Source organism: Dermochelys coriacea, chromosome 2 (assembly GCF_009764565.3).
Source record: "Dermochelys coriacea isolate rDerCor1 chromosome 2, rDerCor1.pri.v4, whole genome shotgun sequence".
Classification (NCBI taxonomy): Eukaryota; Metazoa; Chordata; order Testudines; family Dermochelyidae; genus Dermochelys; species Dermochelys coriacea.
In genome coordinates, this window is record NC_050069.1 from 237,996,524 (window position 1) to 238,011,096 (window position 14,573).

Sequence of the window (14,573 nt, forward strand, 5' to 3'; positions counted from 1 at the left end):
AATCAATTGGATTTAAATCAAATCCACCCTGGCTATGGATGATGTCAGAGGAGCCCACCTTTCCGAGGTGACCAACAGAGAGCCTGGTCCCTGGGCTTGGTGTATGTCCACAGGGTCCATTGCGGTGGCCAGGGCATCATAGGGAACTGGTGCCCCTCCTCCTGTCTCGATTGGTGCTGGCTCTGTTTCGACACATATGATTCTGCCTCTGAATCTGAATCAGACTGTTCTCGGTGACCATGGCAGTGCCAAATGAGGCGGTGGCGGAGTGGTGCCGCGGGGAAGGTGACTGGTGCTGCATCATGGCCAGTTTGCCCTTGGAAGGCACAGTGCTTCTCTGTGGTGCCAGGGACTGTGAAGTTGTCATAGCTATGAGGTCCCTGGCTGCTTTGAATGTGTCCAGGGTAGAACGAAGATCCAACTCCTCCACCTGGCTCTCCCGCGCAGGGAAGTCCACCAGCACTGGAGTCAACGGACCTCCCTCCAATGCCAAAGTTGATGGTGCCGGTTAACTGGAGCAGGGGCTGAGCGTCCCAACGCAGGATGCACTCCACTAAACGCTTTCATTCTCCACTGCTCTAGTTATGGGCAAATGTCCTCTATTGGATTTCTTCTGCTTCTTGTGCGTCACTGGCGAATGCACATGGTGCTGAGTAATCGCACTGGAGGTCTTCGGTGCCAGGGAGTGGCAGTGCTGAGGATCTCTAGACCCCACGCTCTCTCACGGAGGCCGGTGCGCTCTGCACCAAAGCACTTGGTTATGGGTCTGACACGGGCTGAGCCGGCTGAGGATGGAGAGCTGACTCCAGGAGGAGCAATTTTTTTATCTAAAGTCCATCTCCTTTTGGGTTCTTGGGTGGAAACCTTTACAGATTTTGCACCTGTTGGTCTGGTGGGCTTCTCCCAAGCACTTTAAACAAGAGTTGTGGTGGTTGCCTCTGGCCATAGGCTTCCAGCAGGACCAGCATGCTTGAACCCTTGAGACCAAGGTATGCCTTGGTCCCTGGGAGGGGAAGAACATGGTGGTGGGGGACCCTAAACAGGAAATTATCTAATTTACTATAATACTATTTTTACACACTAATTATTTACAGGATACAAAGAGAAAATCACTTGTCATAGAAGAGAGAGAAGCAGCTCCAATGACCGTCACGGGCGTTAAGAAGGAACTGAGTAGGTGGTGGGTTGGCAGGGACCTGTATACGCTGTCATAACGGTGCAACTCCAGGGGGCTCCACAGTCAACCCAACAGGTACTGCTAGGGGAAAAACCTTCCGATGACTGTGCACGAAGCACACACACACCAACTTGGAATCGACATAAGCAAGCACTCAAAGAAGAATATATTTTCTTAGTTTCTGCTTGTTAACTCATTTCACCCTCTAACTTGGAGAGCTCTACAAATACCAGGAGCAGAAGCCAGACAGAATTTTATTGGGTCTCCAAGTATATGGGATAAAATTAAACAAACAATGAAGATGCCTCATTGATACTATGTATTGGAAAGCTAATCTTTAAATTTTTAAAGAAACAATTTTATAGGTCAGTACCTTAAAAAAAATGCCAGTGTAAAATATATTCAAATTACAAAGAGTAAATCACACTAAGTGTTTTAAGTAAAAACAACAACTGAACAGGAAGCTTCCCCTTCTTGTCAATTTTATTATGTAAAGTTGGGCTGGAATTTTGCTTTACCACTAGAAAACTGGAAATCAGGACTGCTTCAAATTGCAAGGCAAGAACCAACTGTTAATTTATAGAACAACAGCTAATTTAACCAAACCTAAAAATTTTGAGGAAGGATGGTATTTAGCTAAAGCACTAGAGAGTTCTGGGTTGAAGACCTGGCTCCACTGAAGTCAATGGGGCCTGGATTTCACCACTGGTTCATATTCCTAGGTCTGCATAGATTTCCTGCGTGGTCTTCAGTAAATCATTCTGAAAAAATGGTTACTAATCTTTTGTAACCATGCTAGGTGTGTGTGTGCCACGTGCACAGTTGCTGGAGTTTTTTCTCTTAGTGGCATCCATAGGACCAGCTCTAGCACTCTCTGGAGCCACACACTTATGCACCAGTAAAAGGGATGCTGCCAAATCCGCACTTTCACAGTTCCTTCTTGCTGGTAACTCCGACAGCAGGGTAGGAGGGTGGGCCATGGAATGGACATGAGCAACACAACGCAAAGAACAATAGTTATGAAAGGTTAGTAACTTTTTTCTTCTTTGAGAACTTTCTCATGCACACTCCATGCTAGGTGACTCACAAGCAGTACCCCTGGAGGTGGGCTTGGAGTTCATGGACATGCAGAATGCAACACTGCTCTCCCGAAACTGGCATGGTCACGGTCCTATTGTGTGATGGCACAGTTGGATGCAAAGGTATGAACCGACAACCATGCTGCAGCTCTGCTGATGTCCTGGATTGGTACCTGCATGAGGAATGCTGCTGACAAAGCCTGAGCTCTCGTGGAATGAGAGTGGTCACGATGGCCAGAGGTGGGACCTTTGCCTGCCTGTAGCAAGCTCGGATACAGGCGGTTAGCCAGGACAAGATTCTTTGGGATGATACAAGTAACCCTCTCATCCTTTCCACTACTGTTGCAAAGAGTTGCATAGACTTGCGGAAGGACTTAGTTTTCTCAATATAGAAGACCAGGGTCCACCTAACTTCTAATGTATGGAGCTGCTGGTCCACCCTGGTTCCAAGCCCCCACCAGCTAGCTGCAATGTGCTGCTCTTCCTGCAAGCAGTGGACAAAGCGGGCGGCTGCCAAACAATGTTATAAGGGAGAATTGCAAACTTTAAACAAGCATGTTCTCTAATTGATCAGCAACGTAACAACAAAACAACGTTAACTGGGACGACTTTAAGTGAGGAGTTACTGTACAGGGTTGGTAGTGGAGTCAGGGTCCAGTGCCAGGCGGGACGAAACAGTGGCTTGCCTCTTGGACACCACGGAGCATGAACGATGGGAAGGGGGCCCTGGTACCAGGGAAACTCCCTCGGGTTCCAATACTGCCACTGCATTGGCCAGTGGCCTGGTGGTCAAGCGCCAGCTGCGGGGCCGTACTGAAGTCTGATGTGTAGGTTGTGTACTGGTACTTCTTTGGCAGGGTGAAGGATTACTCCTCAGACTCTGAAGAGGATTATTCTCTCGGAGACAATGGCGGCGTCATACCTGCTTCCACCTCCAAGCGGTGCTGGGGAACCGGTGACAGATGATGGGTTGGAGACCGTTGCAGCAGGATCATGGAGGGTTTTCCTCTGGACAGGTCCATGATGGTCGGTGCTCCAATGGAGTGCACCGGCTCTTGATCCCTTATATCCCCAGTAGCCCTGGCTGGCAGGGGGCTTTGAGGGGTGGGCAGGATTGGGAGGGACATCATATCCTTTGCTGCCTGAAAAGCCACAAGAGTCAAAGAGGCCTGTAGGCTCAAGGTTCCATGACTGCTCCCTGGAGTCAGAGGTGGGACCCAGACTGGACATGGTGCTCTAGGTGGAGTTGCCAGAGCCGATTATGGCTCTGGGGAGGATGAGCAGACCGGCGTAGGTCTCACTGTGTCAGCCACTCCCATTTGTCCCTCTTCAGCACTGGAGAGCACCCTCTCTTGGCTTGGTGTTTCTTATACTTCTTCCTTTGAACCGGAGTGGAGAATGGTGCTGGTGGAGCACTTCACATGGAAACCAAAGGGCTCAGCACTGATTCATAGCGACTTGGCTCCAAGGCTGGTCTGAGGGCTGCCTCCATGAGTGCGTGGTCTGAAGCCTCTGCAAATCTGGCACTTCTCTTTAACACAAGTTTCCCCGTGGCACTTTAGACAGTGAGCGTGCAGGTCACTGACTGGCATGGGCTTGCCGCAGAACGTACATAGCTTGAAACCTAGGGACTGGGGCATGCCCAGCCCTTGGGACGAGAGTCCCTCAACGACAGGGACCACTATTCACACTATATACACTAATACTAACTAATAACTATGTAGTTTATTGTATAGTAGTATAAAGTCCAAACCACTGAGAAAGCATTGCAAGAGCATGAGGGATCATTCCAAGCAACCATCACGGGCGGCAAGAAGGAACTCAAGATGGTGTGGAGCTGGCGGCGTCCCTTATACTGGTGCATACACATGTGGCTCCAGAGGCACTACAGCTGGTTCTACAGATATCCCTAAGGTAAAAATTTCCAGCAATTGTGCACGTGGCATGCGCACACACCTATCATGGAATGGACATGAGCAAGCACTCAAAGAAGAATTTCAGTTTCCCCTTCATTAAATGTGTAGATTATGCCACATAATAAGGATGTTGAGATTTAATGTTTGTAAGGTGTTCTGAGATCCTGGGATGGAAGGCTGTGTGAAAGTAGAAATGCAAAGTATTACATCATATTCTTATTTAGGAAATATTTGTTTAGCTATTTAAGTTGTAATGTTAAAAGAATAACTAGTATTTTAATTGTATTGAAACAATGTAGTTTAGTTGTATAGTAGACCTTCACTATCATTTATGTATGAACTGGTGATTCACAAATTAATGGTCTCCCTATTTCTCAATGCAGATTTAATAGCAGAGTTCCATATGAGGTCTGAAATCACTAATAATTCATTAATTTTACAAAATATACTACAGAAAATCTACTAGCAAATAAAAATACAATTATCAAATGAATTCAACACATTTTGTGATGCATGAGCCTTGTTTTTAATCGTGCTTGTTTGCGTCCTTGCTAATTTGCAAGATTAATTTGCAGTTTGTCTCTGAGGCACTCTTTCCATTGACTTGGATCAGACTCCAATTAGTCCAGATTAGTAAGGTGATATTTTGTTTCCTTTAAGAAGTCTTCAAATCTGTTACCATTTTTCCACTCAAAATAAAGATGGCGACACAATCAGCCCGCCTGAATATTCAGTGGAAATACTGCACTGAATCAATGTGTATTTTTATGATTTTCATTAAATCCAGAAGTTGGCTCTCTGATATAAATGGAATTAAACTTATTTTATGAGAAAATATGATTGCAATAGCCACTTTTCGACATCCCTCTAATTCTGGACTAGATTTTGAAAATATCCAAATGCCTAATCCAAAATTAAGGAGCAAGGGCCAGGTTTTCAAAGGTATTTATGCATGTAAAGATGCATATAGGTGCACACCTAGGTATATTTTCAAGAGCTCCTGGCACCTAACTCCCTTTGAAATTAATGGAAGTTACGCATTTTTGAAGATCCGCCTAAACACCTATCTGCATCTTTAGGCACCTTAATACCTTTACAAATCCAGCCCTAAGTGTCTACAAAATGTGTTTTAAACATTAGTCACATTCTTGCATTTATAAAAATATTTCTTACCATGAGGCTTTGCTAATAGCAACTCAGGTGCCAGGTAGTCTGGGGTTCCTAAAATGTGTTCACCTTCCACTGGGGCAGCCCCTCTTCTTACACTCTTTGGAGTCCTATATGGTGTGTCAGCATTTCCCTGATTAGGTGTCTTATGCCAAAGAAGAGAGAAAAGATTACATATACAAATGTTCCCCAAGAGCCAATAGTCTGTTTCCCCTCCCAGTAAAAATACTGGCTAGGACTGCAATTAATTTAAGATTTAAATAATTCATATGAATCAAAGATACATCTTACAACTTATACATTAGTAGTATTTTATTTCCAAGTTTCAAAAAGTGTGCTTATTGCTCAGTCTTCACACAACAAATTGCAGTCAGAACTGCAGCAGGTTTTGCATCTTTTTGTTGCTGAATGAATTTCAACTATCCCAAAGCATAAGAATGAGTGAATCCCATTCCTTCACTATAAATGAGAATTCTAACTGAACAACTGCTCTAGTGTCATGGGAGCCATAGAAAGCAATTTTCCTTAAATAAATGAAAGAATATCAGTCTTCTTACAGCCATTAAAATGACTCCTCCCATTATGAATCTCAAAGGTAATTTATACAGGAGATTGTCCAGATAGCCTCAGCTTTTAGCAATGTGTGCTCAATAACCAGGCTAAAGTGAATATATATGCATATGTATTCAATATATCTTAAATTGTAACGCTCATCTAAAAACTGGAATTTGGCATCATGGGATTCCATGGCTATTACATCCCAGATTTACTCTGTTTACATGTAATATGGCTTTTGTTGTTTTTAAACTGTCTGCCCTGTTGACAGCCTGGGATCTGGAAGTCAAGCTGGGTTCTTTGAGCTATATATTAATATTCAGTAATAAAGATTCTGCAGGTGAAATTCTGCCCAGTGTTAAACCTATGTGAGTCTTACTTCCAGTGCAACTGCACAGTGCATTATTTGAAGACAATTGGATTTCAACTAATTGCCCTAAAATGGTATTTCATTAACAACTGTTGACATAAACTTGAAGATAATCCAATACGTTCTCCATAGTTATTCTGGCACTTAACGATTGACAGAGTAAAATCTTACTTTTTTCCACTAAAACAAGCTATTGAATAAACACAGTGTATGTTACATAATCACTTTTCAGAACATAGACTCCCGTAAGTCCCAAATATGTAGACCTCACTTGATCCCTAACTTTATCTTTGATGCAATAGTCCAATGTACACTATGCTTACTGTCATATTAGCAAAAGAACCTGCCCACAGGAAGGCACATAGGTTTCATTTTAATACTAGGTTGACTTTACAGGATTCAGTTTTACTACATAAAAATTCTATACCTAAACGTATAGCCTAAAATTATTTAAAAAAAAAAATCTGTAAGACCATCTTGTATGGAAGATAAAGCAGTTGCTGCCCTAACTCTGTGCAGGCTGAACTCCATGCTACAGCTAAGTTTCATGGTTGATGTGATTTCACAGTAAAGCAGGAGCTAGCAATCCAAAAAAGGTCAGATATTCACAGGAAAGAAAAAGTGGGTTTTTAAAAGTCAACACATTGAATACTTTCCTTTAGTCTGCCAAGGACATTCAGCACATACTGCTAACACTGAGAACATTTTAACAATTCCCTCTCCTAGGTCAGCTCCCCCTTCCTAGCAACCATTACAGTTACTATTACTAGATTAAAAAAAAGAAAAGGAGTACTTGTGGCACCTTAGAGACTAACAAATTTATTTGAGCATAAGCTTTTGTGAGCTACAGCTCACTTCATTGGATGGCTTATGCGCAAATAAATGTGTTAGTCTCTAAGGTGCCATAAGTACTCCTTTTCTTTTTGCGACTACAGACTAACACGGCTGCTACTCTGAAACCCGTATTACTAGATTAAGCTTTCATAACACCCAATAATAACACAATAGCAGCCACTGGGGACTGAAACACAGTCTTACCTTTCCTTCCTCCCAAGGGCTACTTAATACAACGGTAATTTCTCTAAAGTCCAGACAGCAGGGCTATACATATTTTAACAACAATAAACTTATGTATTTATATCATTGTGAATATAATTAGGATTACTGCAGTCAAAATGAAAACTTTACACCCTGCATACAGAAGTTTTTCTTTGCATCAGTCATAGTGACATGCTCTTAAATCAAAACTGACAGAATGCATCACAGCATCAACACCACAGGGAGACAAAACATGAAGCAGAACAGCAATTGCCAAACACTCAGCAGCATTCATACTGCACTAGGAAAAGAGTCAAGAAAGAAACACAGGCCAACAGAAAACCTAGACTCCCACAATTAGTTGCCCAAAGGAAATGTCTCATTGCTCCAAGAGTGTGTAGTGAGACAAAAATAAAGGAGTACATCCCTTTTTAATTGTCCTTGCCTGGTTCTGAGCAAAGGATTTTCCCCCTTGCAGAAGGGCAGACTGAGACAGCATTTTTCAGAGGCCAAACTGTGGGTGATAAGTGAGTGTTGCTACACTCTTGCTGAAAGGCAATAATTTTGGCAATGCATATGCATCCACTCAAAGTCTGACCTTTTGAAAAGTTCTCTCTGCTTGCCTTTGTTCAGCTCTTTCATATTATAATATCAAATAATTCAATCAATTACCACAGGTACATACTAGTTACCACTACAACACTTGGACACATACCTGATAAACCCTATAAGATCTTCCCTTTTGTGCTGGGGTAATAGCCATGGGGTAAGAGCCACTACAAGCAGGAGAGAGATCCATTACATCTAAAGAAGCCAAGCTAATTCTTGATGGCTCAGATGCATTGGACACATTAATTGGACTGTTATAACTTCGAAAAGCTACAACATTTTTTTTAAGGAGGTTCAATGTTTTCATCATCTCCTCTGAGGGAGGAGGGATTATGTCAGTATGAGTTTCAACCAAATGTTTCAGGACGTTATCCTGTTCATGGCACAAAGGCTTGCTGTCCTGGACAATATTCTCTTCCTCACCTCTTGGTGAGGCATCTTTACAACAGGACGACATTACTGAAATGTCCTCAGTTTTTGACTCCTCAAAGGAAAGTTCTTTAATACTCTTATCCAGGTCTGAAAGCTGCTTTTCTAAATGGCTCTCTGTAACAGAAATCTCAGGGAAGGATAAATCAGAGTCTGCACTCAAGATTCCAAGAGGTTTTTCATCATCAATGCATAAGAAACTAGAGTTAATATATTCCTTTTTACTATCTTTTTCACAATCTGCATTTAGCTCATGCATAAGATTCTTAGCTATTATTGGAGCAGCTGACTTTTCTGATGTTTGCTGCCTATAGATGGAGTCTTTAGCTTTTTCTTCATTTTTATGGGTCTCCTGTAGACCTCCAGAAAGCATTAAACCCTGGATTTCCGTTGTTAAACCTGTGCTTTGGTTTGCCTGAAATTCTGAGATTTGACAGCCGCGTTTATATTCTGCATTGTTTTTTTTGACATAGTTAAGTTCTTGAAAAGGACTGGTGTCAACTAGTTCAAAGCTTCTTTTTACACCTGGCTTTTCAAGAATGTCCTCCTCTTTGATGCATTTGGAAGGATCAACCAACCATGTGCATAACTGCTGGCGATTGGAAGATTTTCCTGTCTCATTAGCCACACCAGTTCTTTCCACAACAAATTTTTCTTCCCAAGCCTTATTTTCAGAAAGACATTTTCTGACTAGATCTTTCACATCTGATGCAGTCACAGGAGTGTCCCCTCCATCAAAATGCTCAATTTTTGCATCATGCCTGCAGCCAGAGTCATTGCTACCAATGGGAGAGATGGCAAACTCAAGTTCCTTCTTCTTTAAGGCTGTAACATCTTTTGCATTCAGTAATTGTGTATTAGAAAGCTTTTCTGATGCATTATTACTTGCTTTGCCTGTTCCAGAACACAGTATATCTTCAGTTTCCTGGAAATAAGCACATTAATTTTTTTTAAATACTAGGAATTATAGAATTACAGCATTACAGAAATATGCCCTTTCATGACCTGGGTTGAAAATACTTTATTTCCACCTTAATGGAAAACTGCAGTTTAACATAAAACATTTATTACGACATTGGATTACAAAAAGTCACTACAAACGTATTCTAAAAAACAAGTAACTGAAAAATCAAACAGGAATCCGCCATTGTGACAGTCTGATTTTGTTTAGAAAACAAGAAATGAAGCTTGCTCACTATGCTGGCCATCTATGCCCCCAGAACCGTTAGCCTCATTGATTACAAAGCTGAGCCAGGATCAGGCTAAGGTCTCCTATCAGCAGGCTTTCTTCCATTCCCATTGCTGCAGGGCAGTAGGGAGGTGGAGTCTAATTTCCCTTCCCATTGTGCTGCTCAGGATGAGCATTTGGCTGAAAAAAAGAACAGGGGCAGAGCTACTCAAAGTGTATCTAAACCATTCTACCTAAGCCTTTGGAGTAACTGGGGAGAGGGAGAAAAGGAGGGGGCAAGGGGAAAGTGCTTTGAAAAGCTGTATGGTCAGTGTATGGGAACCCTTACATTTGTTATACAAGTTATCTTGGAAAAATAAAGTAGTCCTGACCTGTACATCTTTCTCCCACCTGGGGCTGCTACAGCATTCTGATTCCATACTGGACATGTGCGTACGTGAGTGGCTACTGGCACTGGAGGTACCAAATCTCTTCCTAGATTGAAGGAGAGTTGGAGTTAAACTCCTCACTGGCATCCCAGGATTTAAGGCAGCAACATCAAGACCTTTGAAAGGAAAAATAATGAATAATAGTTCAAATTTTGACTGAAATATGTAGTGTACATTAGCCAGCTTCATACCAAATCTGAGCACTACTCTGAAGATAATCATCCATAATTTCAAGTGATGTAGCAATTGTTCTCAGCACCTCTCCTGTACAATAAGTTTCTTCATTTTTGAAGAGGTATGATTTACCAACACTAACTTTGCAGTGACCATCTTTTGCATTTCTTTTTAGGAATATCAAGACACCAAAGACTATTCAAATTTTAAGGCACCCAAAGCAACACTAACTTAGTTGCACTGCAAATGTGACATGTAACATTTCTGGATTAGTGTTTGTTCCTTGATTTAAATATGTCATTTGACTTTACTGGCTTGTACATTCAGATACAAAACCTGGCATCAATGATCCAGTAGGAAAAACACTTCAGTTGGAGTCAACACTGAACAGACAACCCAGACTAGTTATTCCTGGGGGAATTCTGTGCCACTGTGCACATGCAGAATTCATGTCTGGTGCAGATTTCTTTGCTTCTCCGCAGAAAGTTTACTTTCCGATGGGGAAACAAAAGGAAGCTGCAAGAGCGGTCATGTGCCCTCTCAACAACAGTGCGGGTGCACAGTTTTGGGCGCCCAGAGCAGCCAACAGAGAGGTATATCACTGTGTGTGACGGTGGGGGGAGGAGGTGCATGGGTCAGACTCCTCCCCCATGCATCCAGATCCCTCCGCCCCCAAACAACCCCTACCCATGAACCTCCCCTGCTGCTGGGGATGCCCCAGCTGCTGACTCCTACCCCGCACTGGGCTCAGCTGCTAGTCCCAGCAGGTCTGGGGGTAGGGGAGGAGCACAGAGCGGCCGTGGCCAGGTCAGACCCACCCTCAGAAACTTCCTCAGGCTGCACATCCCCTCCCCTCGCTTCCTGCTCCTATCACTCCTCAGCCATGGGTTGAGGGCTCCCTGTACAGGGAGCTGTTATCCCATCTGCCCCTTCCCTGTGCATCCGGACCTCCTAACAATCCTCCCCCTCCACCACCCAAACCACCACCCCGCTAAGCCTCCACCCTGCACCCAGCCCTACCCCTCCTGCATCCAGACCCCTGCCGAGTCCCTCTCCTCTGCATCCAGACCTCTACCCCTGCACCCAGACCACCTCCCACAGAAGCTCCCTGCACTAAATCTCCCACCCCAATACACCTGGACCACCCCGATGAGGCCACCACACCACTGAGCTCCAGGCAACTGCACTCAGACCCCCTCGTTGAACCCCACACCCAGATTCCCCTCTGCTGAGCCGCAACCAGCTTCACCTGGATCCCCTCACATGAAACCCATCCATGTACTTGGATCCTGCCCAGCTGAATCTACCTGCCAATAGCTGGTGCACCCGTGGAGGGACAGGGCCCCGGGGTGTTTCTGGTGCAGGTCTGGGCCTTGCACTGTAGCGTCAGGGTCAGGTACAGCCTCACCACCGAGCCTGTGTCTCTGGGGGTGCGGGCAGGCTTGCAGTGTGATCTCTCACCTCTGTGCACCTAGTGGCCTGGGCTCCCCACTGCCACACTGGAGCCTCCACCTTATTTGACCAATAAAATTTGAAGAATTTTCAAATATTATGCACAGAATTCCCTCAGGAGTAACAAGTGTTAGAGGGCATCATGTTGTTGAAGGTATTGTCTTTTGGAAGAGATGCAAGCCCCATGACTGGACCCATTCAAGCAGTTGGTCACATTAAAAACCTGTAAGTTGATGGCCTTGCTTATTACATGACTTGTTATACTTACATATTTTCAGTACTTACATGACTTCAATAGTTTATTCGAAATAGGAGTATAATCTTTTTGGCCAACAGGCATGGGAGAAACCAATTCTCGAGAAAGTTGCAAAGCATCAGCAGACATGGGACTTGAACTAGGTCCTTGCATTTTCCCACCGATTGGAGTGTACTATCAAAATGATAGAAACTTAATTAAAAGATAAATGGATTAAAGTTTGTACAAAATATCTGTAGCTGAAAGTGTAGTCTTAAATTTACTCAAAGTTAAATTATAATTGGAACTCAGCTGAAATCACACCCCAAAATCTGTCAATTCACTTATCTGGAGTAAGGTCAAAAGTAGCCTCTAGAACACTGAAGTCAAAGGCAGAAGCAGTCCAGTCATAAAACATGCTACTGGCTGTGGTCAGTTGAGACACGGAAAAGCCTCATTACTCCAACTTAAGTTCTTCTCATTACCTTAAATGCAAGCAGTTTGAAGAAAACTAACAAACAAATAACTAGATTAGATTACTTACAAAACCCAGAGAGCTGATGAGAGACAACACTTGTCCTGGAGTGCGCGAATAATCTTGCTTAGGCTTAGCCATTGATGGTGTAGTAAGGATATCCATCATATTTATCTCTAAAATTTAAAAGTTAATGCAGTGTCAGTTTTTTACTGGATTAATCAATAAATTAAAAATTTCTGTCATTAATAATATTTAAATTCAATGAAAAGAAAAGCTTAGCCATGTAAACCAAGTTAAAGGACATCTCACTTAATTCTGAATTTTACACAAGCTATTTCTTTACCTATATCATTCATCACATTTATATTATTAAAGCCAATGATTTTTCAAAGTCCAATTAGATTTCACTATGTTTATTTTTTGCATTTCTCACCATAAAAACCACTGAAGTCAGTTTCATTTTCAGGTTTTCAATACCATACTGCAAAGGTTCAAAACGGAGGCATATGTTTGTAAGAACTTTTCACTGATTTGTTTAAAATGATGAAATAAGTTAGAGACCCCAGCAATTTTGAGGTAAGGTGGTGCTGAGTGTACCTTCTGGGGCATACCCAGTTCTCTCTAACTATTGTATAGAGCTAAGATGCACTGTGACAGACACCTGCTATAGTACTTTTAATATGGCAAAACTATATGATCTGTTTTTGTGGTAGGGCAGGGGGAGATGGGCTAAAGAAATCACACTGGCATATGTGCAATACATGCTTAATAAGGTTTTCCCACTAAGCTTACAAAGTGCACATCTATAAAAGGGAAGGCTATAGAAAGATTTATTATTATTATTATTATTATTTTTTTTAAGAAATGACAGTCTGGAAAGTAAGGTAGGAATTTCCATACATTAAGAGATTAGAGTTATACAGTTACCATATCATAATTAGTCACATACTATATCACAAATATAGTATACATATTTTTCCTACAACCATAGATATATATAGTTTCTAAATATTTTTGATTCCTGTAGATTTACACTAATTTTACTTTTGTTTGCAGTGTTGTAACTGTACTAGTCCAGGATACAAGACTCAAAGAAGAGTTCTGTGGAGCTCAAAAGCTTGTCTCTTTCACCAACAGACAGTCCAATAAAAGGCATTACCTCATCCATCCTGTCTCACTAATTTTGCGGCCATAATGGTTCAGTAATGTATAATTTTAACAGACTGTCCAGTCAGTGCTCTTCTCTCTAAATCTCATATTTTAATCATTTAGTCAGCATCCATATATGGCACATTCTCTTTTCAAAGAGTGGTACATTCTGCAATTCAGGGAATGAGGCTATTAACTATTAAGTTAAATTAACTATCAACATGGTGATGAGGCTATTAACTATTAAGTAAAAATAGCTACTAACAGAGGTGATCTGTATACATCAGCAAGTTTATACTATTGTGCTATGTTGCATACAGAATATAACTGTCGTGTAACAGTTTACTTTGAAGCTTCTAAAAACACAACTGTCTGGCATACACAGTTTATTGCACAGTATCCAAGATTGTAGAATGGTATATATTCTGTTTGAGAAATAGTACTGGATCATGTACTACAGGATAAATTATAAATGCATACATTATGAGTAAGGCTACAAGTTGGTCATGGGTATTTTCAGTAAAAATCATGGACAGGTCCTGGGCAGTAAACAAAAATTCATGGCCCATGACCTGTCCGTGACTTTTACTATATACCCCCTCCTCCAAAAGCTTACTATTTACTTAAATATGAATGCTTTTATAAAAGCAATTAACATTAGTTAAGGAACTGAACCAGTCATGTGTGGTACCAGTACAGTAGAACCTCAGGAATGGAGGTTGTTTGTAACTCTGAAGTGTTCATAACTCTTAACAAAACATTATGGTTGTTCTTTCAAAAATTTACAACTGAACCTTGACTTAATACAGATTTGAAACATGCTGCAGAAGAAAAATGCCGCTTTCCTTTTTAAAAAATAGTTTACATTTAATAGTACTGTAATGAATTTGCGCTTTTTTTTTTTTTAAATCTCTGCTGTTGCCTGATTGCGTACTTCTGGTTCCAAATGAGGTGTGTGGTTGACTGGTAAGTTCATAACTCTGGTGTTCATAACTCTGAGGTTCTACTGTACTGGTTACGGATTAGAAATATCAGTTAGGTATATTTGTACAGTACCTGGCTCATGAACCCCGATTCTGATTGGGCCCCCTACATGCCACTGGAATGTAAAATATTTAATATTAAATA

The 14,573-nt window shown here is 41.9% G+C and overlaps 1 protein-coding gene across 4 annotated transcripts in view; it reads right to left on the reverse strand.

Annotated features, from left to right (window-relative positions):
- Positions 1 to 14,573, reverse strand: part of MASTL (microtubule associated serine/threonine kinase like) — a 40,327-nt gene that overhangs the window by 15,431 nt on the left and 10,323 nt on the right. For all 4 annotated transcript variants that reach the window (XM_038388569.2, XM_038388568.2, XM_043509492.1 and 1 more), the window contains exons 5-9: positions 12,363 to 12,469; positions 11,869 to 12,013; positions 9,901 to 10,073; positions 8,018 to 9,265; positions 5,346 to 5,484 (exon numbers count right to left, since the gene is read on the reverse strand). In XM_038388569.2, the coding sequence (XP_038244497.2) occupies positions 5,346 to 5,484; positions 8,018 to 9,265; positions 9,901 to 10,073; positions 11,869 to 12,013; positions 12,363 to 12,469 (1,812 nt within the window). The remainder of the gene's footprint in view (positions 1 to 5,345; positions 5,485 to 8,017; positions 9,266 to 9,900; positions 10,074 to 11,868; positions 12,014 to 12,362; positions 12,470 to 14,573) is intronic.